Here is a 23897-nt window from a genome sequence, read left to right as displayed (position 1 = left end):
CGCATCTGTGAGCTATCCTGGCTCACAGGAGAGCTTTATAGGTCTGTTTTATAGATGTATTTTGTGTTCGTGCGTGAAATCCTGGAGGCATTGATTTTGATGGCTAATATTTGAGTGAAACAGCCCGAGCTGTAGGTTCAGATTTTACCTGTGGAATAACCTCACTGATGCATGAAGTGTCTTCTGTTTTGAGGAGCAGATACTTGATTTTTATTTATTTTTAAAAAACCACCTTCTTCCAGTGTCCATTCAAAAACTGTAGTCTACCACAAATGTACGAACATAAATGCCTCTTGCTCCTTGTAAGGCTGATGTAAGTTTGAAGTGCAGCCATGTGTTTTGCAGACATAAAAAAGTAAGAGTTTTGTACTTAAGATGAATGTAAGAAGTAGCTTAAAGATGGAGCTCAACACATTAGGGTGGTAGCTTTGCCTGGGGCCTGCATGCAGGCATGTGTTCAGAGACAAACAGAACTGTGTCCATGTTTTATTCTCAGCTAAAATATGGAGATGTGGGAGCCAGATTTTTTTTTTAGGTACTGAAAGGCTGTGGAGCAGAATGGGATCCCTGTTTGAATGGGCTGGGGAGGAGGCTGGGAGCTAACAAAAAGTAGTGATGCAGCTGGGTTGCTCCTCTCTGGGGCTTCTACCATGCCCAGCATTCTCTTAAACCTTAGTGAAGCAACCTAAGCTGTTGCAGGACTGTTCCTTCCCAGCAGTAAAGATGCAACACATCCTTCAGCCCAGAACATGCAAAAAACCAACCAAACAAAAACCTTATGAGACTTGTCACTGGAGGTCCTAGGAGAACTATACAGAAGTCATGTTGCTGTCAGCCTGAAATTTGCAGATATCCTGAGAAGAATAATCTCCTTATAACCTGCTTTTGCCAGGTAAATGCTTTTATTTTCCAGGGTTAGAACTCAGTGTTAGGTGACCTTGTTCAGGTCACCAAAGTAACCAGTAAAATGAAAACAATCCAGTTCCCTAGTGCAGTATAGGTGCAGCAGCATCAGCTACCTTTGAGGTGGTGTGGTTCTGTTCTGCTGAAATTGTCAATGGTTAACTATTATGGAAATAAGTGAGATTAAACTCTTCATAGAAACTTCTGGGTAGAGCAAGGTTTTACTCAAAGCAATAGTATTTTTATGAACAGAAATGTTATAAAGAAACAGCATTTATAAGAAGTTTCCATGGAGAGTGGGGGATTTCTGGTTAGTTCAGTGCATGGGTCATCATGCACTGTGGCCTCCAGATGTACACCACACCCAAAAATCCCTGGTTTGTGTCAGTGTTGGGCCCCTTTGACAGGGAAGCTTGATCACCTAAGATTGTAAGCAAAGAGAAAAAAACCAAGACTTTCAAAGCTGCTGCTCCTGCTGAAAACAGAACAAGATTTGTCACGAATTGCATGGGATGTTCTGCTGTAGTCGGGCGAAAGTGTGTGCGATGGTATCTAGTGGAGGAGGTACAGAAATAGAAACAGCAGGAGAACTCTGAAAGTCAAGAGAATATGAAGTTGAGTGTGATACTGATAGCTAAGATTCATTAGAATTTACCTGTTAATCTTTTAAATAATGTTTCTCTGGCTATCTGTTCTGGCCCTCTGCTCAGTTTTTTCCTAGAGGTTTATTCCAGATAACCAGACTAACAGAAGAGTATCCAAACAAGGGAGAGGCCAAGCTTTGAGAAATAATTGAACACAGATGTTTAAGAGAAAACAGCAGCTGCACAAGAATTGCCAGTTCAGCTTCAGCCTGTATGGACAACAAACTGCAAAGCTACACCAGCTTCCAAAATAATTGCTTGCTTTTCTATTTTTGTCATAGTAAGGGTTAGTCCCATGTTGCTTGAGCAGCAGAATACAATTTTCTGTAGCTTTCTGTTGTCAAGCATTGCCCTTGCAATGTGTGGGTCTGCACCCTGGCTGCTCAGTGTAGGTGCTTCCCCTGAGCAACCTGTTTCTGGCCCCTGCCAGAGGCAGGATGTCAGTTTGGATGGACCGTGCTGTAACCCTGGATGGTAAATCTGGGTTCAATTATCCTGCTTCTGAGCCGTCTTGTGAACTATGGTGTTTTTCCAGCCACTAAGCTCACTCTTCCCTAGAAACATGAAGGACTGAAATGATGGGAAAATGGGCAGTTTGGTGTCCTTGGAGGAAAAGGGCCACAAACACCAGGGTTGGAGATAGTGGATCAGGTGCCAGGACAAGCCTGTCCTGATGAAAGCCTCTCTCAGACTTTTCTAGCAGTGCAAAGCAGGCCTGTGACTAAAGTCAGCAGATGTTCAGATGCCCATGATGTTCACGAGTATTGGCCAGGGTTAGGTTGGACCTGTATAACTCTACCTGACGTTCTGCTTTCTGCATGTATAGGGGCATTTTGGCAGTTAACCTAAGCCATGGTTTGCTCTAGTCTCAGGTGTCTGTAACCTTGGGAAAACTCTTCTTAAATGGCCTAATTTTGGCTAATAGATAAAAGAGTTTTGGATAAATAGTAAAATCCTATGGCAGAGAAGGGAATGTAGCTCCATGTGTCATTTCCCTCAGTGTGCCTTCACATGAGAGCTGATGGAGAAGAAAGGTTGTTCTGATCCTGATAAGCTGCTTAAATGATCTCATGGCAGGAGGAGGAAAAAGGCTTTTGGAGGAAGATGTCACTTGGAAATTGTGGAATCCTAAAGAGAAACGGGTTCAGGGGCTCTTGCTGATCTTTAACATGTGCTATCTCACCTGTAAAAGCCTTTGGCTTGAAGGGACCTCACGCAGCTCCAGTCCCTTGGCTAAGAAATTCAGTTTTTTCAGCTCTTTTGTAGTCAATAATGAAGACACAGAAGTGGCTCCAGAGGCCATTCAGCCGGTCTCTCAATTTTTAGAAAGAGCATGGGGAGACTGTGCTTTTATTGTAGGTGTTTCACCATAGACGAAGATACATCATACACATACATCAAAGATACACATATTCACATAGGTATCATGTATGTATATACACGATGCAGTCTTACATATTCTGTATATGTAAGTGCTGTTAGTCTCTGTCACAAGCCAAGGGAGCAACCATACTTCCTTAGACAGAGTAGAAATTTAAGCTGGCCCTGGAAACATGCTGTCTGCTAAACATGAGGAATTGGCTTTTCCTTGCAGAAAGAAAAATACCTTCTCACTTCCTTTCTGTCTGTGACTGTAAGGCCAGGTTCATTCCTCACTGTGTAAGATTCGTGTTCACCCATTTTCCTTCTTGAGTATTGCAAACGGCTGCATATTTCTGAAATAAAACAGTTAGAACTTTACATCTGTGTTAATAATTTTTCTGCTGAATATCCAGCAGCAATGTGTGGTACCTACTTGAGCCTGTTGCATCCTTTCATAGTGCATCTCTGGGATCACAGGTATTCTGTATTAAAAAACAAATTTGTTTTAAAATCTTTGTTTCTCCCCCCAGCCTTGCTTTAGGTAATTATCCCATGGGGTTTGTGTATTTATTTCTTCCATGTGGAAACACTGTACTTGGGGAGGACTGAGTGACTTTGATGACAAAACATGCTTGTGCCCTAACTGTCAACAGTGATAGGTGACATGGCTGGATCTTGGTGCTTCTAATGTGCTCTTACAGTCCTCTTTTGACAGTATTCATTTTCATTAAAAAAGGAAAAGGAAAGGGTATTTTATTGCCTTCATTACAAGGAGAGCTAGATGTGATTCATTTTGAAAATAAGGCACAAAAGGCAAGTAAATATTTTCAGGTTTTTTCAGTTTAGTTCAGTGGACTGAAATGCCTTTCTATACTGCTTGTGGTCCTCAAAGCCTGCTGCAGGCCTTCTGCTGGTTTTGTTCAGCCCCAAAATAACCTTTTTTTCCATCACAAACATGAAAAAATAAGTTCTGGGAAATGTGAGCTCATCTGAAATGAAGCTTAAAATGTTTTTCTTTGCTGCATTGTTTCCACACTTTCTGACACTCTCAAACAATGAGTTGTTCTACAAGTCCCAGCCATCAGGGAGGATTGCATTTCTTTTTTTCTTCTGAAGGAGCTGTGCAAAGATCTCTTGGGTTCTCTTGAAGTGATTATTTAAGTTTGAGGCTGTGGTTGCCACTGAGGTTTCCCTGTTAGTGAGAGGCTGCTTGAGGCTGGCTGTGTGGTCTCAAGTTGTTTTTTTTTTTTGTACATGACAGTTTGTTTTTAATTCCTTACTCTACTTTTCTCAAATTCATTTAAGTTGTGTGCTGAAGCACATTGTTTCCCTCTACACTTTGTTCTGGATGAGGGAGGTGGCCATTAAATCCTGCCCCTGACCAAGAACATACTCGGGCTTGAAGAATAAGGAGTGTGCTGGGGCTGGAGCCTGTCTGCGTCTTGTGGAGATGCTGCAGTCACAGAGGTGTCTTCTGAGCTGGTCAGAATCAGGAGGGAGGATGCTTTGACATGTGTGGATACGAAGGGGATCTTCCAAGCAGTAAGGAGGGGAGCACAGGGTGAAGATCAGGAGCGGATGTCCCAGCTGTGCTGCCAGAGCTGTCCTCTCCCCAGATGGCTCAGGATCACCCAGCAGAAGGAAACTCCAAGCAAACACCGGGAGTGTTTGCATTGATGTGGCTCTGAGCCCCTCCTGCCTGGGCTAACATCCCCTCTGCAGCCCCAGCCCATGCAGCTCCTGCTGCCACCGTGGTGGTCCTGCTGCTGCAGAGATGGAGCTGCACTCATCCCGTGCAGCAGAGAGCGGTTTTGCTGCGAAGGTTGAAGGGTATTTGAAGATAGAAAGGAAATATGTAGGTAATGAAAAATAAGATTAAAAATGCACAGAAATAACAAAGGGTGAAGATTGGGCAAGTATGCAAATGCCATAGAGAAAACAACTATGAAATGCAATCAGAAAACTATCAATTTGTGTGTGCAGAGACAATGGTTTGGGTTAGTATTCCTGCTATCTTGAAATAGTGTTGTTTGAGAGCTCTGCTGTTAAAAAGGTGATTATGCATATGAGATTTGCCTTTCTAATTTGGGTTGTAATGCCCGGTGCACTGTGCTTTGCCTCTTACACGTTGAATGTTTTCCAGAGGAGTATGATATTCACAGTGGGTCTTTTATATCCACAGCCTTGTGGGTTGAAATGATGCTTAAAAGGAGACAAGAAACCAGCAGAAGGGCAGAGGGGAGTGCTGTGAGGAGCAGATGATGGGAATGAGATAGAGGTAGAAACTAATACAGCCCAGAGCAACAGCCCATCCCTCTGCATTCCCATCAAGTGCTCTGCCAAACCATCACTGTGGCCAGTCCTTGTCTTCTGAAGTACAGAAGTGATTAGACTGTATGTACTCTTTTCTCTGGTGCTGTCTGTATGTTTTATACTGATATGAGTAAGGGTGTGAGCAGGGTTTTTCCATCTCTAGGCTAAGCTGCTCTTTGCATATCCCCTGCACTGTCATGTTCTTAACAGTTTCTTTACTGGCTCAAGTTCAGCAGACTCTTGGAGTTGGTCCCTGCTATGTGTTCAGCAGTTTTCCAAGGCAGACATTCTCCATACACAGCCAGTAGTGATGGATAGCAAAGGTGTAAGCTGGATATCTAAATGCAAATCCTATTAGGATAATTCCTGGCTGAAGTTTGGGAGGACACGGGACTCTCTCATATGTCCAGGCTTGGTGGCTAGAAGGGCAGGGAGCCTTACTGCTTGTTTGCCAATGCAATTATTGTTTATTTGGTAAGAAAGGAGCAGAGATCTGTCTTGGACTGAAAAATGATCCCACAACAAAAATTACAGTGTGGAAAATGGTCTCTACTGTGATATTGTAGAAAGACAGCATCATACTGACTATTTTCAACATATACATTTATAATTAAGTGAAAAAGCTGTCTTTTACCAGAAAACCAGCTGAAACAATGGCAACAAAACCAGATATTTTTTTTTGTTCATTACAAGGAAGTGGTATGAGAGACAGAAATAGTCTTAAAACCATGACAGATGAAATGTACCTCCTGCAGGTGAGTGCTATGGTTTCTGCCTTGGCTGGCTGGTTCTGTGTTGCTTCCAGCCAGTTACAGTACCTTGCTCCCAAATTCAGTGCAGGCTTCATATGCTCTGCTGCTGGGGAAACACTTTCCCTGCTGGGGGAATAGTTCAGATTCATTAAGGCATGAGTTGAAAGCAATGAGGAGGAGTTACAAAAGCAGTGCTTGAATTTTGAAAGCTGGGCCTGGAGTAAATTAGAGAAGCCAAACACATCTTTTCTCCTTATTCTTGCTATTACACTTCTGAAGTGTTTGTCTTCTAATGTTGGTTTTGTGGTGTCATCATTGTTCATCTCAGCTATGTCTTGGGCCCCTTTCCCACCAGTGGCTCGCTCCCCGTCTGATCGCCCTGCTCCTGCCTGCAGCCTTGTGCTGACCAGGGCTGAGCTCCACCACCTGGAAACGCTCCCGGGAGTTGCAAGGAAGGAAGAGAAATTTTTATGATGGCCTTGTTGGGAAAACTATGTCATGTGCGCAGGTATGTAACAGGCAGTGGTGAGGCTGGAGCAAGGGTGCACTGCTCAGTTGAGCGGCTTGTTTTGGGGAGAGGAGAACCGGAGCAGGAGACCCTTCGGATGGAAGACCAGCCACATGGTGCCCCGGGGGTTCAGCTGTTGTTGGCCTGCCCCCCACACCCTCAAGTCCTCTGTTTGCCTCCTGGCAGGAAGAAAAGCTGCCCAGCCTGAACTTCCCACAGGCACAGTGGGTATGGCCCCTGGAGGGGTGCCTCCCCTCACCATGTCCTCGGGATTTGTGCTCTGCAAGGAGAGTCCAGTCCATGGCTGTTGGGTTCAAGCCACTTTGCTTTCCCCCAGAGCCAGACAAATTCAGGTGTGAACAGCTGTGTTAGGTAGGATTTAAAGCCAGGCTGTTTCGTAATAGACTAAGAGCAAATGACTACAAGTAAAACTGATATGAATTATATTTTTGCTTCAACATAACTATTAAATAAATTTCTTTACCCTAGGTTTCCCATAGCAGAGCCTCAGGCATTGAATCTTAGAAAAATAATTTATTTAGATGGTACAGTGGAAAAACAGCTCGAGCTGTCTCTGGAGAGGGACCTTGAACAAAGAAATCATTAGACAATTATAGCCTCACAATCTAAGTTGCCCTCCCCTCATACGACGGTTTGGTCCAATAGTAATATTTGGGTCTGGGCTCTTCTTGTTCCTCTTTGGATCCTTTCTCCATCTCCAGGCTGTCTGTTCCTTTTCTTATCTTGAGGATGCAGCTTCTGCTGACAGATATGGCTACCTTATTTTTCACAGGATATACTGGTCCCAGGCCTCCCTTCAGGTAACCAAGTTACATGTTCAACGTTAAGTTCACTGTTTGCAGCCTAAGGCTGTAGTGAGTTTTTCTAGAATGCCATACAATGGATTCTTTCTGAGCTACTGCAGCAATAACCCCCGGATACCTTCCAAGTTGCTGTGTTGCTTCTTCCTAGGATGTCCCATGTGTCTGAGCCATAAGAACTGGGAAAATTCATGGGGTATCTGTCTGCCAGGTTACGCTTTGGGCTGCAGGTGTCCTGGAGGGTTGGGTGCCTGTGCTGTTACTTCTCTTAATGTCTTTTTTTTTTTTTTTAATTGCTGTCCTTTTAGTTTAAACCCACCTTCCCTTTTTGTTGCTAACACATACTTGTTTGTCCTTTTATCTCTTTAGTGTCTCTTGAAGTTTAGGCTTTTGAATGCAAATGCATGTCCCAGGTGGCTGTGTTGGCTGTAAGTGCTCTGAGTACATTAAAATGATTTCTGATTCCTTCTTCATACCCAGTCAGCCAGGTGTGTGTGAATTACTGCAGAAGAGCTTTTAGGTACAAAAATAGTTCATTATGGTATGTTTATGATTATTCTGCTTTTGTCCCTATTCCTCCTGCTGGCTGCTTGCTTCCTGCCCAGCCTGAACTCCCCTCACATAAGGCTCTTAATGCATTTACTGAAATATATGTTAGATACTGATATGCAAACAAGTTCCTAGTTTCTTATGTTAAGAGCCTGAGCACACGCTCTCCCTGCTGTGACAGAGTATTAATAGCCAGCTCTGGTGGCACCTGGACATCTTCTGCCTTTGGGAACGTGGTGCTGCCGTGGTCTGGAGCTGCTGATGAGGACGAGTCTCCTGTGCTGCTGGGCTCTTGCGTTGTGATGAGGTCGGATGCTGCTCTTGGGTCCCTGAGCCCCACAGCCTGACTGGTCTTCAAGCACTTTAGAAAGGTTCTATTTCAGTCTTGCTACCTTGTCGCACCCAAAACAGTTTTATCAAAGGAGACATGCAAATGAAAGTTCCCAAAGCCTCCAGGTCTCGGTTGTGGTCCCAGTGCAGGAAATTTTCACCTTGGCTTCGAGGAGCTGTTTATGCTGTGCTCGGGGTGTGATGGTCTGTGCTGCTGGCAGGCTGAGAGCATCCCCTTCCAGCTGCTCGCAGCCACCCAACAGCCAGGTGGGGACATCGATGGCTCCCGAGCGTGGTGAATTCAGCTGTGGCTGAGGAGGAGCCGCAGCAGTTGCCCACCGTTGGGCAGGAGGGGTGAAGCAGTCAGTGAGCAGATGGGGCAGGCTGCAGCTTTGGGCTCTGCTTCGCCCCCCGTGATGTCAGCTTGCAAACAGGAGCGAAGACATCAGTGAGGAAGCTCCTGTGCTGCAGGCAGCTCTGTGGGCAGGCTGGGAGCCTGGGTTCTTGCTTCTACCTGAATCTCTCACCCCTATCTTTCCCTTTTCACCCTCTCGCATCTTGTCTATCTTGATCACGCTTTCTCTGGGTCTCCTTTGTGACTAGTTTAGGGGAATCACTGGGGCTGTGAGCCCAGGGAGGGGGTGAAAGCTGGGATCTGCAGGAAATTGTGTTTGAGGAACCCTCTCAGACCTGCCAGAGAAAATAATCCACCTGCTAGGAAGTAAATCTGGGCAATGAAAAACTGCTGAACTTGAGGATTTTCTTGCTAAACTGATACAGCACATCTGTACTGACACGTGCTCATCCACACACTGCCATGATGGGTATGTAAGCAGCGCTGGCAACGCTGGGCTTAGCAGGAATTCAACGTGGGGCAGGAATGGCTGGTCAAGGCCCTCTGCCAGCTGTGCATAGGAGATTTTGGCTATGCCTGAGTCCTTTTGGCATCAGACTGTCTCTGTCCAAGGCTTGGGTGTGTTTTCCTGGCACAGGATGGACAGACTCCACCAGGAGCCCTTGGGGTTCTTGACCACAACTCCAAGTGTTTCCACCACTTTCTTGGTAAGAGGAAAAATATGGAATTAATTCTCCTGCAAATAATGGGAAGACAGCGCAGAAGGGATATGGCAACTCTCACAGAGGTAGCAACTGGCTCATACAAATTCCCCACAGAATTGGTCCTATTAAAGCTGCAGTAACTGAAGTGTTTCCAAAGTGCTGCATGGACTGCAGCACTGTGATGCTAATTAAAGTCACTGGGGCTTTTGTTCCATCTCCTGACTCAAACTGGATGCAAGATCACTGGAGTTTTGGCCCAACAGATTATCTTTCCATGTCCAGAAGCACATAGAAGGAGGATTTGGGACTGGAGTAATTCTGCTCTATTGCTCTAATGACTGCTCAGGCCAGCATATGAAAAAGCAGAGCACCAAAACGTCCTGCACACCTGCTATTCCCACCCAGAGCAGCACATTCAAACCTGAAGTGTGTTGCCAACCTCATACATTTCATGTTTCCTTTGCAGAGGTGCAGGCAAGGCAGTGAGGGCTGAGACCTTTGGTTTTGTTTCCAACAAAAGCCACGCTGCTGTTGCCACCAAATGCAGATGGGATGGCAACAAGGAAAGTAGCAAATGTGAGAAGACAAGTGAGGTCCAGGATACTTGGTAATGAGATCCTGCCTTTGTGGGTGGTGGGGAAAGGCTTTAACAAAAGCAATTTTTTTCCAGTTCACAAGATGGAAACTGTGTTCAGTTGAGTTGCTCAGTTTACATTGGTCATTTTTCTTCAGAATGTGCAGATGTTGAATTAGCTGTTGCCTAGAGGGAAATGCTGGAAAGAATGGACTGGCCCAACCCTTGTCTTCCCACATCCTAGCAGGGCAGGGATGATTTACAGGGAGCAACTCTATGTGGACACCGAGTTATGGAAAAGGAGGTTGGGTGCATGTAGGGTGGGACTCCGTTATATTCTATCAAGAGCTAATGAGATCTGACAGATCTTTTTGTGTTAGGAATATTTAAAATGCTTTGGGGAGGACCACACATCTTTCTGTCCACCAGGACAAGCCCATTAATGGGGCTTCTGCTCTTCACTGTGGTCTGTTCCCCTGTGACAGCAGAGTGTGGTTTGGGCTGGGGTTGAGCATCAGGATGGATGGGCTGTGGTTAAAGAGCTGCGCTGTGCTCTGAGCGTGCAGCACCCACACTATCTCACATGTGTTCATGCCTGGAAAGATGGGATGGGGGAGTCGGGGAAGAGGAGCTGACTGATGTGCACAGTTAAATAGCAACGATGGCTTTGTTCGCACTCTCTGTGCGTGTTCACTATAAGTATTCTGGAGTCCTTACACCTCTACAGCCCTGGCTGCTCTTGCTTGTGTGCTTTCACCTGCCTCTTTCTCCAAGGCTCTTCCCCTGCAGTGGGCATCTGCCTTCCCTTTGCCCTCCCTCTCGGTCCCTGGGAAAGCAGTGCTCAGAGTGGGGGTAACATCTCCTCTCCCCCTGTTCCTCTCTTGATGGTCCCAGCAGACTCTGCTGGAGGCTTGCAGCTGCTTTATTGCCTTAAGGGGTGGAAGGGGCAGTTTGCCTTCCTTTTCCCTACCCATTGCTGTGCCTTTGCCTTTCAGGTTAAGATTTTCCTGATGATCACATGCATAACTCAGCAAGCATGAAAACCCCAGAACTCGTTTTGCTGAGGCCCTATCCACAGCCAATAGACAAGTAAATTGCCATAAAGGGGCCTGCATAAGAGTGCTCAAAGTCCCTCAGTCTCCCCCTCAAATAATTAACAAAATCAAAGCAGTTGTTTAGTAGAGACCTTGACTATGCTCTAATGGCCCAAGCCCGATGAGCTCCATGCGCTGCAGTTACCCAGCCCCAGCCCAGCGCCAGGCTGAGCACTTGCCCGGTGAGGCAGGGGCTCGAGGTGGGGATGGAGCAGGGAAATGCTCTGCCCTCCCCTGAGGCAGAGCCATGGTCACTCTCAGGGCCCAGGTTCACTGCTCAGTGGACCTACGGTTAGGCTGATTTTGATCTTGACAGCCAAATGTTTTGAATTGCTTTTCTTTATTCCTCCATCCTTCCTCCTTCCCAGCCACAACGACATCCAGCCATTTGTTTGAGATGCTGCTTTCCTCATCTTGAAGTGACTGATGGCAGGATGGGTGGACAGAAGCATGCTCAAGCATCCCCAGACTCACCATGACTTGAACAGATGCAGTAGGCAGCTTTGCCCTCCAGTGCTGGACAATGGCTCAGGCCAGGCTCAGCAGTCAACCTTCTAGGACTGTACACTTAACAAAACCATTGGAAGTGTGGTAGCAGCTGACTTCTCCCCATGTGACCGGGTCACTGGTGCCCTCCAGCCACAGCTCAGGTGCCAGACATTCCATGTTTCGGATGATCTCTCCAGTGAACACAGGCACTGCTGGCAACATGGTGTGAGCTTTGCTCTGCTGAGGAAGGGACTGGGGAAATGGCCAGAAGATGCTGTGCTTAAAGAGCATTTATTAGCAGTTGGCTTGTGCAAACTGGAACAGCAGCCTCATTTTTCCAGTCTGTTATAAGCTGGACCAGTGCAAAGTCCAGAGATTAAAGGCCTGGATTTGTCCCCTGCTCTCCTGCATCAAATGCATTTCCAGACCTCCACAGGAAAACTCCCAGAGCCCCTGTGAACCCAGATGTTCTGCTCAGCCCAGTGGGACGTACCTTGTGTAAGGGAAAGCAAATCCTGTGGGCAGAGCTGCAGCTTAGGAAGGGAAAGAAAACTTAATTTCTGAAATAGAGGAAAAAAGTGTGTGTGTATGTGTACATATGACAGAGAGAGAAGAGAGCGAAAGCAAATTAGATTTCTTTCTTTTATTATACAGGATTGTTATGTACAAGGTCACCTTTCTCCCAAACATCAGCATCACAGTCAGTTCATAGCAAAAACTGCAGCTCATCTCTCAAAGCCTAGAAAACAGCTCTACAACGGCTCAGTACAACACAATGGATAAATTGTACAGGAACCGGAAAAAGGTAGGGGAAAGCATGATTATCCTTTTAATCCCTCAGGAATTATTTGAAACTAAGAAATGCAAATAAATCATTGTGCTTCAAGAGCCATGCTTGCTCCAGGATGGCCCTTGGGGGAGGGAAGCGTTGCCCCTGGGACCTGTTTTCCCCTTCACCCTTCAAAGAGAGATGCCATAGATGAGGGCTGGCTTTGGGTGCCGGAGCAGAAAGCAGGGGTCCCCTTTCAGAGCACTCAAGGCGACCTGGGGGGGCACGCCTTTTGTGGGAGGGTTTGACCAAGGAGAAGGTGTGGACACCGTTCTGGATTCAAAGCGCTGATATATGTGTGTGTTTTGGAGGGGAAGAGGGTAGACGGGCAGGACACATCTGATCTGAATAAAGTGCTGCGTGAGTTTCAGTCCCATCTACCCATGAACTCAGAAAAAACTGGATAAGCCCACGAAGGAGGTACAAACAAGAGAAAGGCTGAGACCTCTTGGGTGTTGCGGTGTAAGGGGGTTCCCACGACAAGCCCCATGCTGGCTGCTGCAGCCCTCTGCTCACAGGACACGGGTCAAAAGCAGCTCGGATTCGGGGAGGCAGGGGAGGTGCTTGCGCACCCACATGCATCGTGCTGGGGTTATTGGCTGTACCAGTCTCATTACGCTCAGGCAAGCTGTCACACTGTGCACCCACAGCCCGGTGATGGAGCAGAGCCCGCGCAGCTGGGAGCAGGAGCTGTCGCGCCGCTCTGGTGGTGGGGCAGGCCGGGGTGAAGACCCAGCGAGGCTGGGCAAAAGGAGATGGCAGCACTCTGGGAAGGGGCTGATGTCTCTGGCGCTGGGCTGGAGAAGTGGGAAGATTACACCCCTTCCAAGGAGCAGAGAAGGGTTCAAGAAAAGGGTCTCATCCACACATGCTTGCATCCCCTCACTCTGCAGAGACTTGCTTGGCCTTTGCGTAGTGGTTTTCCAGTGGAGAATGTAGAGACCAAGCCACTGACGATGATGTATGATTCGTTCCTCCTGCTTGGGGTCACTTACTTTCCTGCATGCACCTTCCCTTCCTCTTCCCCTCTCTTCAAGCAGCTGCACAGAGCACAGCACATGCACCAGCACCGCCTCCACTCCACCTGGATGTGACCGTGTACCCACGGCAGCTCGTGGGCCAGAAGAGCCACGACAGGAGGTGACTGTTCTGGGAGGACAGCTCACCCCACAGCCTCTTCCTCAACAGGACCTTCACATGAGAACACAAATTGTCCAAACTGAGGCAGTACTTTTCCCCCAGTTAGCAAATGCTCTGGCTCTTACCTAGCATGGGAAAAAACATCTTTATTGGGTTAGCCTTAGTTCTCCCTCCCCTCCTCTGAAAAGCTCTATAACATCTCTGACTCATTTGGTGACACAACCTCTCTCCCGTTATCCAGTCTGTGATGGTTATGGACTGTGCAGGGTTTGGTTCCTGCTGCTGTTGGCTGCAGAGCTCTGAATCCATTGCATGGGGTAATGGGGATTTGCTGGGATGATGAGTTTTCTTTGTCTTTGCTTTACAGATGGATGAAGATGTCGGGCCATGTTTCTCCTTTTTTGAATGCCAGGTAGAGATGACAGCACCACTTCGATTCAGCTTGTCTTGCTCAATGTGCCAGGACAGGGTTTAGCCTCCTGCTTTCCTCACACTGTTGTTCACTGCTGTTTTGAATGGGCTGCAAGGAGGGAAGAGAGAGGGGGAGAAAAAAAAAAGGTACATAATTTTCCTTGAACCTCGAAGATTTGTGATTTAAGAAAAGGATTTTTGAGGGGCTAATCAGTGACCCAGCTGAGCATCCAGGCTCACTGCTAGGAAAACACAGAGGATCTGTGGGAAAGAGCATCTTCTGAAGCAGCAACCCCCCCACCCCAACATGCATGAAATGCTTTTGCTCAGAATCAGCCTGTAAAAAGCAGTAAGTGAGCTGTACCTGGCTACTGTAGTCTGGCATCCTCCACATCTGTGTAATGGCTGTTCTCCTGGAGGGAAAAGAGAACCAGAAACAGTAAATCACCATGTGTCCCTCCTGCCCTGCCTGGGACACTGTGACACCTTGCACGTGGTGACCAGCTGGTACTGTGGTGTGGGAAAGCTTGCACGCTGTGAGCAGTGGTCAGGTTGCTCAGCGTGGTGGAGGAGCTACAAAACACACCTGATATGGACGTGCTGTGCCGCGGCTGTGGTTGCTGGAAGGCAGTCCCAGGCAAACCCAAAACTTTCCTCTGGCTCCTTCTTCCGGAAGGGTCCTGCCAGACAAACCTGGGATGTGTAATTCCTTCTTGGATTTTGAAGTCTGGCTCCTGCTGAACTTCAAAGGGCTGAAATTAAGCCCAGCTTTGCTTGTATAAAGTCAGGTGTGTGATCTGGGCTGTGCCAGAGTAAGCACCTCCAGGGGGCAAGTGGGCATGTCCCAGGGAAGGTCTGGAGCCTGCGGCATGAGTTGCCATGCTTGAACTGAACGCCCAATTTCTGCATGGCCAGGATAAGTCCATGCTCAGCACTTTCATGAGGTTTACTGCATGTGCTGGCATAGCTCATGCCTTGTTGTAGCACTACGAGAAGTTAATTTGGGACCTAGGAACAGCCCGCAGTAGGAACAGGCATTGTTAGTGTCTAATGATGTTAAGGTGCAGTCAGTCTGCAATGGCAAATTATGCATGATGTAATGATTCTGTTGTTGAACACAGAAACTGGTCCCAGTTTGCAGCAGAACTCATCATCCAGAATGATAACACTCATAATATTCATCACTCCAAAGGCCACAATAATAGTGTTGGTGTGCTGAACCACTCCCCATGCAACAGTGGTTTTGAAAGCACGGCATGTGAAAGCCCCTCTCCTGGAGCCGTTCTGCAATGCAGTATCATTAAAAGAATTAGGTGCTCAGCAGCAGGATTTTATCTCCTGCATAGGCCAAATTTTGTGGTGAATATTTTAGAGATGGAAAGGGATCCCAGAGATGTCTGCAGGTGATACTACGTTATCTGCAAGGAAAGGCAAGGGAGCCCAGTCCCAACCTTGTTAGCAGCAGGCTAGTTTACAGGGAACTGGGGGAGATAAATAGATTTTTACAATCAGGGAGACCAACAGGGTCTTTGCAGAGACCCCACAGGGGAACGGCCTCAGTACTGCAATGCATGAAGAAGGGATGGCTGGAGACTATGCTCAAAGGAGCTACGGATGGAGACTCCCAAGTGAACAAAGTCTGGAGGCTTGTGACTTCTGACAACAGAACAAAGGCAATGACAGAGCAGGTAGCGTCCTGGGAACAGGCTCTTCAGGAAAGCCAGGTGAGGTGGCATGTGCTCTGGGCAAAGGAGTAGCCCAGATGCACAGGGATTTGCCTTGGAACAGGTGATGTCAGCTGAGAACTTGTGGGTGAGGATCTAGGGGACAGACCAACATGGGTGACATCATAGCACGCATCTGCTATAGGCCATCTGATAGGAAGTCTCCTCTAGATGGTGGAAGGAAGCCTCCTGATCAGAGGCCCTTGTACTCCTGGGGGACTTCAACCACCCTGGCATCTGGTGGGAGAACAGCAGGGCTGGGTAAGAGCAACCCAGATTTCTGGAGAGCATCAAGAACAATTACTTGACACAGCTGACTGACCAGCTGACTAGGAAAGACATTCTTCTCGACTGTTACTGATGACCAAAGAAGAACTGGTCAAAGATGTGAAGATGGAGAGAAGTCTTGGCTGAAGTGACCATGAGACTGTGAAGCTGAGTATCCTCAGAGAAGTGTCCAAGAGAAAGAGCAGAATCAAATCCCTGCACTTAAGAGAGCAGATTTGGGGTTTTTCAGGGATCTACTTAGCAAAATACCATGAGAGACTCCTCTGGAGGCCAAGGCATCTGGGTCATCTTCAAGGACACCTGCAACTGAAGCACAAGAACAGCCCGTTCTGATGACAGTCGGGCAGGTGTGGTAGGAGGCCAGCATGGATGAACAGCAAGCTCTCAACAGAGCTTCTTCCTACATGAAAAGGCAGAACCTGAAAGATGGAAAGCAGAGCTGAGCCACCCAGGAGCAATAGAGAGCCATCCCTCCAGCGTGCAGCGACAGTCAGAAGAGCACCTGTAGATACACCAGCAGCAAAAGGCTAGGGAAAGTATAAGCTCACTGCGCAGTGGGGCAGGGGACCAAGGGACCTGGTGACAAAGCACATGGAGAAGTCTAGGGGACTCAAAGTTGCTTTTTTGACTTCTTGGTTTTCACTGGTCCAGTCTGTCTGCTGGCTTCCCAAGATCCTGAGCCTAGTGGCAGAGCCTGTGGGAATGAAACATTACCTACTTTATCCTTCCTCTGTGGAGCTCCTTTCCTGCCCACCCTCTCTAGAAAGGGCACAAACTCATGCTGGAAGGCGGGGCCCTTTGTCCTTCTCCCTGTGGGCTGCAGTGTGTATTTCAATGTGTATTTCAGTGTGTATTATTTGATTTCCCCAGGTGATGTTGGAAATTTCCCCAAGACCAAGCTGAGGTTTGTGCAGAAAACCAGGGTAGCCAACTTGGCACTGGGAATGAGGCTGAAAGGTAGTGTTTGCCCAGCTCCCACTGACTTTCAATGGAAATTGTGTGCCTTGACTCCCTTGGGGCCTGAAATGCTCCCTCTCACCCAGGTGGGGCTAACACTGCTGTGAAGCACCACGGCTTAGCTGTAGTATTTGCACATCAGCTCTGGTTCAGTGAACTCCCCTACAAACAGGGATGCTCAGGCCTGCTGCTCCCCAGCAGACATCCTACAGTTGTCGACAGGGTATGGGTGAACCCTAGACCCAAGTCCAATGGATCTTCCCTGCTTGTCACCATGGGGAAGATGTTCATGGCAGCGCAGCCTCTGTGCTGGGCACTGCCCCAGCACTGGCAGGTCTGGTTCCTGACTTGCAGAGACTATGCCTTTCCCACACGCGATAGATGTGCTCCTCCTGTCTGAACTAACTGGACTCTGGTCCAGGCAGATGCTCAGCAACTAAGTCTAAACAAAGTCAGTCCTATTGTGTGAGGCTGTTGGTGAGAACTCAGCACCAAGCCCAAAAAACCAGTTTGGCTGGAGACTGGGCTGATAAGTGGCCAAAACGGCATGAACAGAGCAGAAAATCTGACTAGATCAACTACTTTACGCTATGAGTATCTGCAGCCATGAAGGCCCATTGAGCTCTCCCTCCACAGCAGCTGGCTGCACAGCAGGGATCTCCCCCTGAGTAGGGATGCCTCTCATGGTTACCCCTCAAGGCTGAGAGATCCCTTACCTGACGTCAGGCACTGATGGGTTGGTAAATAACATTTTTTGCATACATGCAGCTTACACAATAATCTTTGTATCCCACACCAATGTTAAGTGTAGTAGACTATTGACCATCAATCCAACTGCACTTATTATTTTACATACCTAAACTTACTGCTTAGAACTCAGTAAACTAACTACTAGATCAGATTTGAGTGACCTCTGACTTCTCCTGCACCACCACTGCCCCTCAGGGCCAAGGGTAGATAACACTTCTAGGGACTGGTGTGGGCACTATGTCCATGGACAGCAGGTGGTGGAGGCTACACTGATGTCCACAGAGACAGGGGATAAAGGAGTCACTCCCCAAGGACTGGAAAGACTTCAGAACTGTTCAATGTTGCAAGGTCAGGAGGAAAATATAAAGGATGGCTTTTGTGAGTCACCTTGCAGTGTTTAAGAGAACATCTCTGCAGACAAACTGCACACATTAACCTGCCCCATGCTGAGCACATGTGGGCCTTGTCTGATGTTGGCAGTAAAATATTTCTGATCTCAATGCCACTTTAGGACCTGAGAGTTACATAAAATAGAGATGTAAGGGAGCTGAAATAGTTATCTTGTTCATCTACTCTTAATGAAGATCAGCTTTTATAAAATCATTGCCAGCAGATGTCTATCCACTCTGTTTTCTTATGCTGCTAATGGCAGAAAGTCCACATATTTTTGTTGACAGGCTGTGTGCTCCTTTATCATCATTAGCATCAGCAAGTTTCCCCCTAATTTCTACCATCTGTTTCCCTCGATGTAATTCAAACCTGGCTTTCCTTATCCTAATTGACACAGAGTTGGAGGCCAGCTTTTGCCTTTCTTCTTTATAGCATCTGTTATGATGTCTCCCCTTAATCATCTCTTCTTATATTTAGCAGGAGGCACAGACTTCACCCATGAGGCCCCAGAAACTGAAACAGCTGAAAGATCCCGTTCAGATCCCTCATCTATCATGACTAAGGTGGGGCAGAGTAGAAGAGTACAAACAAGCTGGGGAGTGCTGAGTGAGAGGAGCTTTTTGGCCATGGGAAGAGTGCTACACATGTGCAGTGTGCTTCTGTCACCCAGTGGTGAAGAGATAAGGAAGAAGAAAAGGATGCTGAGCTTCATCCTCACTTCTGCTGCAACCAGTGCCAGGATGGGGAAGGAGCAGAGCTGTTGCAGGGACACTCACTACAGGCCAAAGGCTGCCCTGGTGTGCCCCAAGCCTCCACGGGAGAGCTGTGCCAGCCAGCCCAGCTTCCCAGGACTGTGGTCCTGTGGAAGGGGCAGCAAAGCAGGGATGTCCTTCCACCCCAGCTCCCTGCTGCCCTTTGCCTGGGTCTGGAGCTGATCCTCTTCTCAGAGGAGCCTTAATTTGGGATAAAAGACAGTGCTGCCAGTGTAATACAGTGCCCTGCATTACCCTTACCATCAGGGTACCCTTACCAGCAGGGCTCACATCCAGATGCTTTTTAGGCACAACATTTGCTTACTGGGTTCACCAGGAAGTGTCCTTATTTGGGGCAGGACTAACACCAATGGGGCTGATGTGTACATGGCATCAGCCCAGCCACGCTCGAGCACGGCCCTCGCTATGGATGCACAGCTCCATGCACAGCGGTTGTGCCTTGCTCAGACCTTGTAACTAGGTTTATGCCATTTGGTGCCTGTCCAGTCAAAAGGGCATTGCAAATTCATGTTGTAAGGAAAGTGCAGTTATACAACAGGGCCTCTCTTTCCATATGTCTCAATCCATCTGAGAATCACTTGAGAGCAGAACAACTTATTTTAACCATTAATTAATCATTGTGAAATCAAGGATAAATATGGTCCAAATTTCAAGAGCCAACCATGTTTCTTCAGCGTCTCCACATGCATTTGCCTGGTCAATGTTTTTGCAAGCAACAGAACAGTTTGAAAGAACAAGCTGTGAACAATCATGGGATTTAAATGCAATTTCTTTTGAGGACGGAAAAACTATTTCTCTGGGGCTTTAGCAAGTTCCAGTAAACTGTGGTCTATTACTGAACTCCTTTGGCTGGAGGGATGTATTACTCAAACTCTCTTACCAGTTCATCTTCACACTCATCCCGTGCGAGACCCTCTTCCTCCCCCTCGTCCCCATTCAGCGGCTCCTCTGTGTTGACCTCTGCCTCTGATGCTGTGTCTTCCTGCGAGATTTCACTTTTGCTTCCATCTGCCTTCTTCCGTACCTCTGTGAGAGAAAGAGCCAAGCCACCAGGATCAGGGGCTGGGGGAGGCAATGCCTGGAGCCTGATGAAACTAATCCAGTGGGCCCTGCAAATTCGGCTGGTAGGTAAATAATGAATCTAGTTGTTTTTTTTTTCTGCAATGGGAAGTTTTGTTGATTTTGAGGAAGATGCTTGAAAGCAACTCTGGAGAGGGCAGAGCAGGTCATTGTTCTGTATTCCTCCAGAGTGAGTGTTGAAGGCAGAGTAGAGTAGAGTAGAGTAGAGTAGAGTAGAGTAGAGTAGAGTAGAGTAGAGTAGAATAGAATAGAATAGAATAGAATAGAATAGAATAGAATAGAATAGAATAGAATAGAATAGAATAGAATAGAATAGAATAACAGAACAAAAAAGCAAACAAAATAATACAAACTATATAGCAAAAGAAAAAAAATTTTCTTAATTTTAAAACCCAATTCCATAATTTAGGGAATTTTGGCATGTACTTTTTGCCTGTGATTCTGCCCTGGAACCTGAGGGTCAGCACTTCACGGTCAGAGCCTAGAGGATGCTCTGAGCCATGACAGTTTCAAGTCCAGCTTTGCACCCTTTGCCCGTTCTCGGACTGGCCCCGGGGCATCCACACGCACCCAGCTGACCTGTGGATAGCTTCTGTTCCTCAGCGATCTGCTCCAGCCGGCCCAGGAGAGCATCGATGTTGGATTTGATCTGTGTCAACTCAGTTTTGATTGTTTGCAGCTCACTGCATTTCACTTGGAGGAAGGAAGGAAAAAAAGGCATTTTAGTGCCCTGCAGAGCACCCGAGGTGCTGCTTCACCCCTCTGCCTGGTGTCAGTCACCCCTTCTCAGCAGGTTATAAAACCAACTGGAAACCCACACTAGAAACATATTCCTTGCATCCCTGGGGTCAACATGTGGTGATGCCACATGGTGTATTTGAGCTTGTCTGTGCTGGCAGGAGCTGCAGTGAGTGCTGTGCAGGGCATCGTGCACAGCTAATGGGGCCTGGGGGGCAGCGAGGAGAGGCTGGAGTGTGGAGCAGCAACACACCCTCCTGCACCGCCAGTCCTCACCGCCTAGCCGGCTGTTACAGCAGCGCACAGAAAGCTGACGGTGCTTGCATGCACCCAAAAACCCTGTGTGTCTGCTGACCAGGCATGCTGCGGAGGCTGACACCAGGCTCTGGCATGATCAGGTTGTACTTGCACCTTCCTCTGCTGCATTCGCAGCCTGGGGGCTTCCGAAGGGCCCTCGCTTGGGCTGTTGCTTCAAGATAGTTGGGTTTTTTTAAGGCTTTCCCTGGAAGCACCATCCCTGCGGGTGAATGTCTGGGGATGGGAGGTCCATGTGCACATCAGACTCCACACTGTCCCACCGCACCCCACGCACACACTCACACTTCAGCTTGGCAGAGCTGTTGGCGATGGCAGCCGATCTGGCGAAGAGCTTGACGGGGAGCGTGGCCTTCACGCGCCGGACAAGGGGGATGGTGACCCGTGGCCGCTTCACAGGAACCACCCTGGGCACCGGAGAGACTCGGCCCCGGTACTCGAAGAGCCTGGAGTTGGGGGGAAGGATGGGGGTGCTGAAGCACCCCTGCAGCACCCCCAGCCCTGCTGTGCTGGCGACCGGGTGCCACAACCGGAGCCCAAGCAGTGCTGGTTGGTGAGCGGGGGCACAGCCTGGCCAGCGGACCCACCATGCTCGGGCGGGACGGACCCCCTGCAGCCCACCTGCTCCCGACGGCAGGAGCCGTGCTGCAGGTAAGATCTGGCCCCACAGAAAACCCCACAGGCAAATGGCTCCCCTGCTCACCTGTCGTAGAAGTCGTCTCTGTAATAGTCATAGTCAAAGTCGTAGCCACTGTGGAGACAGAGTCAGGACAGCATGAGTTAATTAGTGCTGGTAATTTATTATTATTACTCCCTCATCACCTGCTGAGCCTCCCAAGTCTTTTATTTCTTCCCCCTCCATAGGGGAGCCCCTGTCCTTCCACTTGGCTGGGCGTACACACTTGTCCTCCCGGGTGCGAGGGTCTGCAGGGACGTGGGGTGAGCTGGGGGGAAAGACCCGGGGGGGCTGAACCCACTGGAGAGGGTGATGCTGGCAGCTGAGTGTTAACCTGGTTATCTTGAGGTGGAGGAAGATGATGTGTGGGTGGATCAAAACCTACAAACGGGTGAGGAGCAATTTCTGCAAACACCCTGGGGGGATGTCTGCTAAAGCAATGGCTGGGGCTGGGGAGCAGGGACCAGCTCTCCACCCCTGGCCGGCCCTGCAGAGAAAATGAAACTATGGCTAGTGGGTTGTGTCTGTGAAGTGTCAGTTGAGCTGCACTCATGGCGTTGCGGATATCCCTCTGTCCCGACTTTGTGCAGCAGGACCATGCCCGTGTCAGGAGGGCACTGTGTGCTGCCACCCTTGTACATTATTTTCATACCATATGTAATTGCTGGGGGAGAAGTCAGGAAGAAGGGGATATTTATTAATTTAATACCTTCACTACGAAGACATTTAAACCTCTCTTCTCCCAGTGAGACATTGCCTATGTCCTGTTTTCTTAACCTTGAACTGCATTTTAACCCAAAGTTGGAACAATGCATTTCTCACTCCCTGGAGACCCAGTAACACACTTTCTCTCTTACTGCAGCTGTTTTTTCACAAGGCAACACAAACCAGGTGGTTACAGCAGGCAATCACAGCTCTTCAGAGACAAGACCTGCTCTGGTGCTGCCTGATGTCCTGGCAGCGGGGAAGAGCAACACTGCTGAATGCACCACCTACCCCCAGCTAAACACAGTGTCTGGTTCCCTTGTGTGCTGCTGGCTGGATTAATGCTGGTTAAATAAGAAGTTATGCTGATGTTCCCTCCTCTCTGCTTTGAACAAAGAGAATGATTATTGCAGCCCTTGAAAGCAGAGAGTCTGTCCAGCACTGTGAAACTGTTTGAAGGGGCTTGCAAAAACCTGAAAATCTAACGGGAACAAAGAGAGTGAGAGGGAGAGGGAAGGACTCTGAGCCAGGAGAAACTGGGGCATGGCGAGAGGGAAGGATGAGCTGAGAGTAAACTGGGTGTCCTGCACCTTAGGCAAGAACCAACAAGAACATGTGGCTGGCCAGGACAGCCAGTCAGAAGTGTGGTTCGGACCAGAAATTCCAGGCTTGACCCAGGACGTCTACCCTGCCTATGCTGGCACTGGGCTTCCCCACCAAGCTTTAGTTTCAGTAACTGGCTGGTTTCTTAAATGGGTTGTTTCCATGCTGCTTGGATGCTCCTTGGGTTCCCCAGAAGACTGTGGCAGCTTGTGGAAACTCAGGCTGTGGCTCAGGGGGACCAGAAGCACAATCTGGATAGTTGGAGACATCAGGGCTCCTTTGAGGCCAGAGGCAATTGGTGCAAGGGGTTAAGGACAACAGAGAGCATTTGCACCTACTGCTTCTCCCGGGGTTTGCTGCCACATCATGTGCTGCCGCGGTGACTTCAAGCAAGGAGGTACTTTATAAAGCTGGGCCTATATCTGCTGACCACAGAACCCACAGCTGGCCAGGATGCTGAATGCAGGGTCTTGCTGCAGAGTGAGCAGCACTGGTGCGGGGCGGGAGGGGAGATGTGGCTGTGGCGGTATCATCACCATAAGCCTTACAAATTCAATTGTGTGATGAAAAATAGCCGCTTTGCTGACAGTCTCAGCATAGATGAATTTCAACATCTTTTCAGCCTTGGCATCCTCCCCTTCTGACTTGACTTGTAGACAACATTTCTGCTGGGATCACAGAGGAGAAATGAATATCCTGACAGCCTTCTGTCCCAGCCACTGCGTGATCTTTATTTATTCCCCTGTGTGCTTTTCTGAATTGAACAGGAAAGGTAATTCCTACTGCATCAGCTCTTGCTGGAATATAACCAGCCAGTTTGAATGGCTGAGGAAATGGGCAGTATGGAACGAAGAAATGTATTTTCACAGATTTTTGTGACTGGTAACTTGTTTATCATTCAAACTTCAGATGAAACCTGGAAATACAGAAAATCTCACAAGAAAATAGCTCCTCTCAGCCCACCAATCTATTTTGATGACCAAGGATGTTTGACTCCAGTTCTGTTTGAATCCAATAAACACAAAACACAATCAAAATTTTCCTTTTTGAAAGGAAAATTGAACTAGGATGCTTCTACACTCCCCCCTCTTCATTTCCAACCCCCCACCCTGTCTCTTAT

At 48.1% G+C, this 23897-nt stretch overlaps 1 protein-coding gene across 4 annotated transcripts in view; it reads right to left on the bottom strand.

Moving 5' to 3' along the window:
* Positions 1-12022: 12022 nt before the first annotated feature.
* RALY (RALY heterogeneous nuclear ribonucleoprotein) overlaps positions 12023-23897 on the bottom strand; it is a 90662-nt gene continuing 78787 nt past the window's right edge. For 3 of the 4 annotated variants that reach the window (XM_026861931.1, XM_026861930.1, XM_026861932.1), the window contains 6 exons: positions 21497-21544; positions 21079-21239; positions 20320-20433; positions 19541-19686; positions 14143-14191; positions 12023-13887 (listed from right to left, as the gene is read on the bottom strand). In XM_026861931.1, the coding sequence (XP_026717732.1) occupies positions 14147-14191; positions 19541-19686; positions 20320-20433; positions 21079-21239; positions 21497-21544 (514 nt within the window). In that variant the 3' untranslated portion in view covers positions 12023-13887; positions 14143-14146. The remainder of the gene's footprint in view (positions 13888-14142; positions 14192-19540; positions 19687-20319; positions 20434-21078; positions 21240-21496; positions 21545-23897) is intronic. The other variant, XM_026861929.1, reaches the window with a different exon arrangement.

Source organism: Athene cunicularia, assembly GCF_003259725.1.
Source record: "Athene cunicularia isolate RWA chromosome 20 unlocalized genomic scaffold, athCun1 chr20_part1, whole genome shotgun sequence".
NCBI lineage: Eukaryota > Metazoa > Chordata > Aves > Strigiformes > Strigidae > Athene > Athene cunicularia.
The sequence above is the reverse complement of the archived record's forward strand: the minus strand, read 5'-3'. Positions and strand labels throughout refer to the sequence as shown.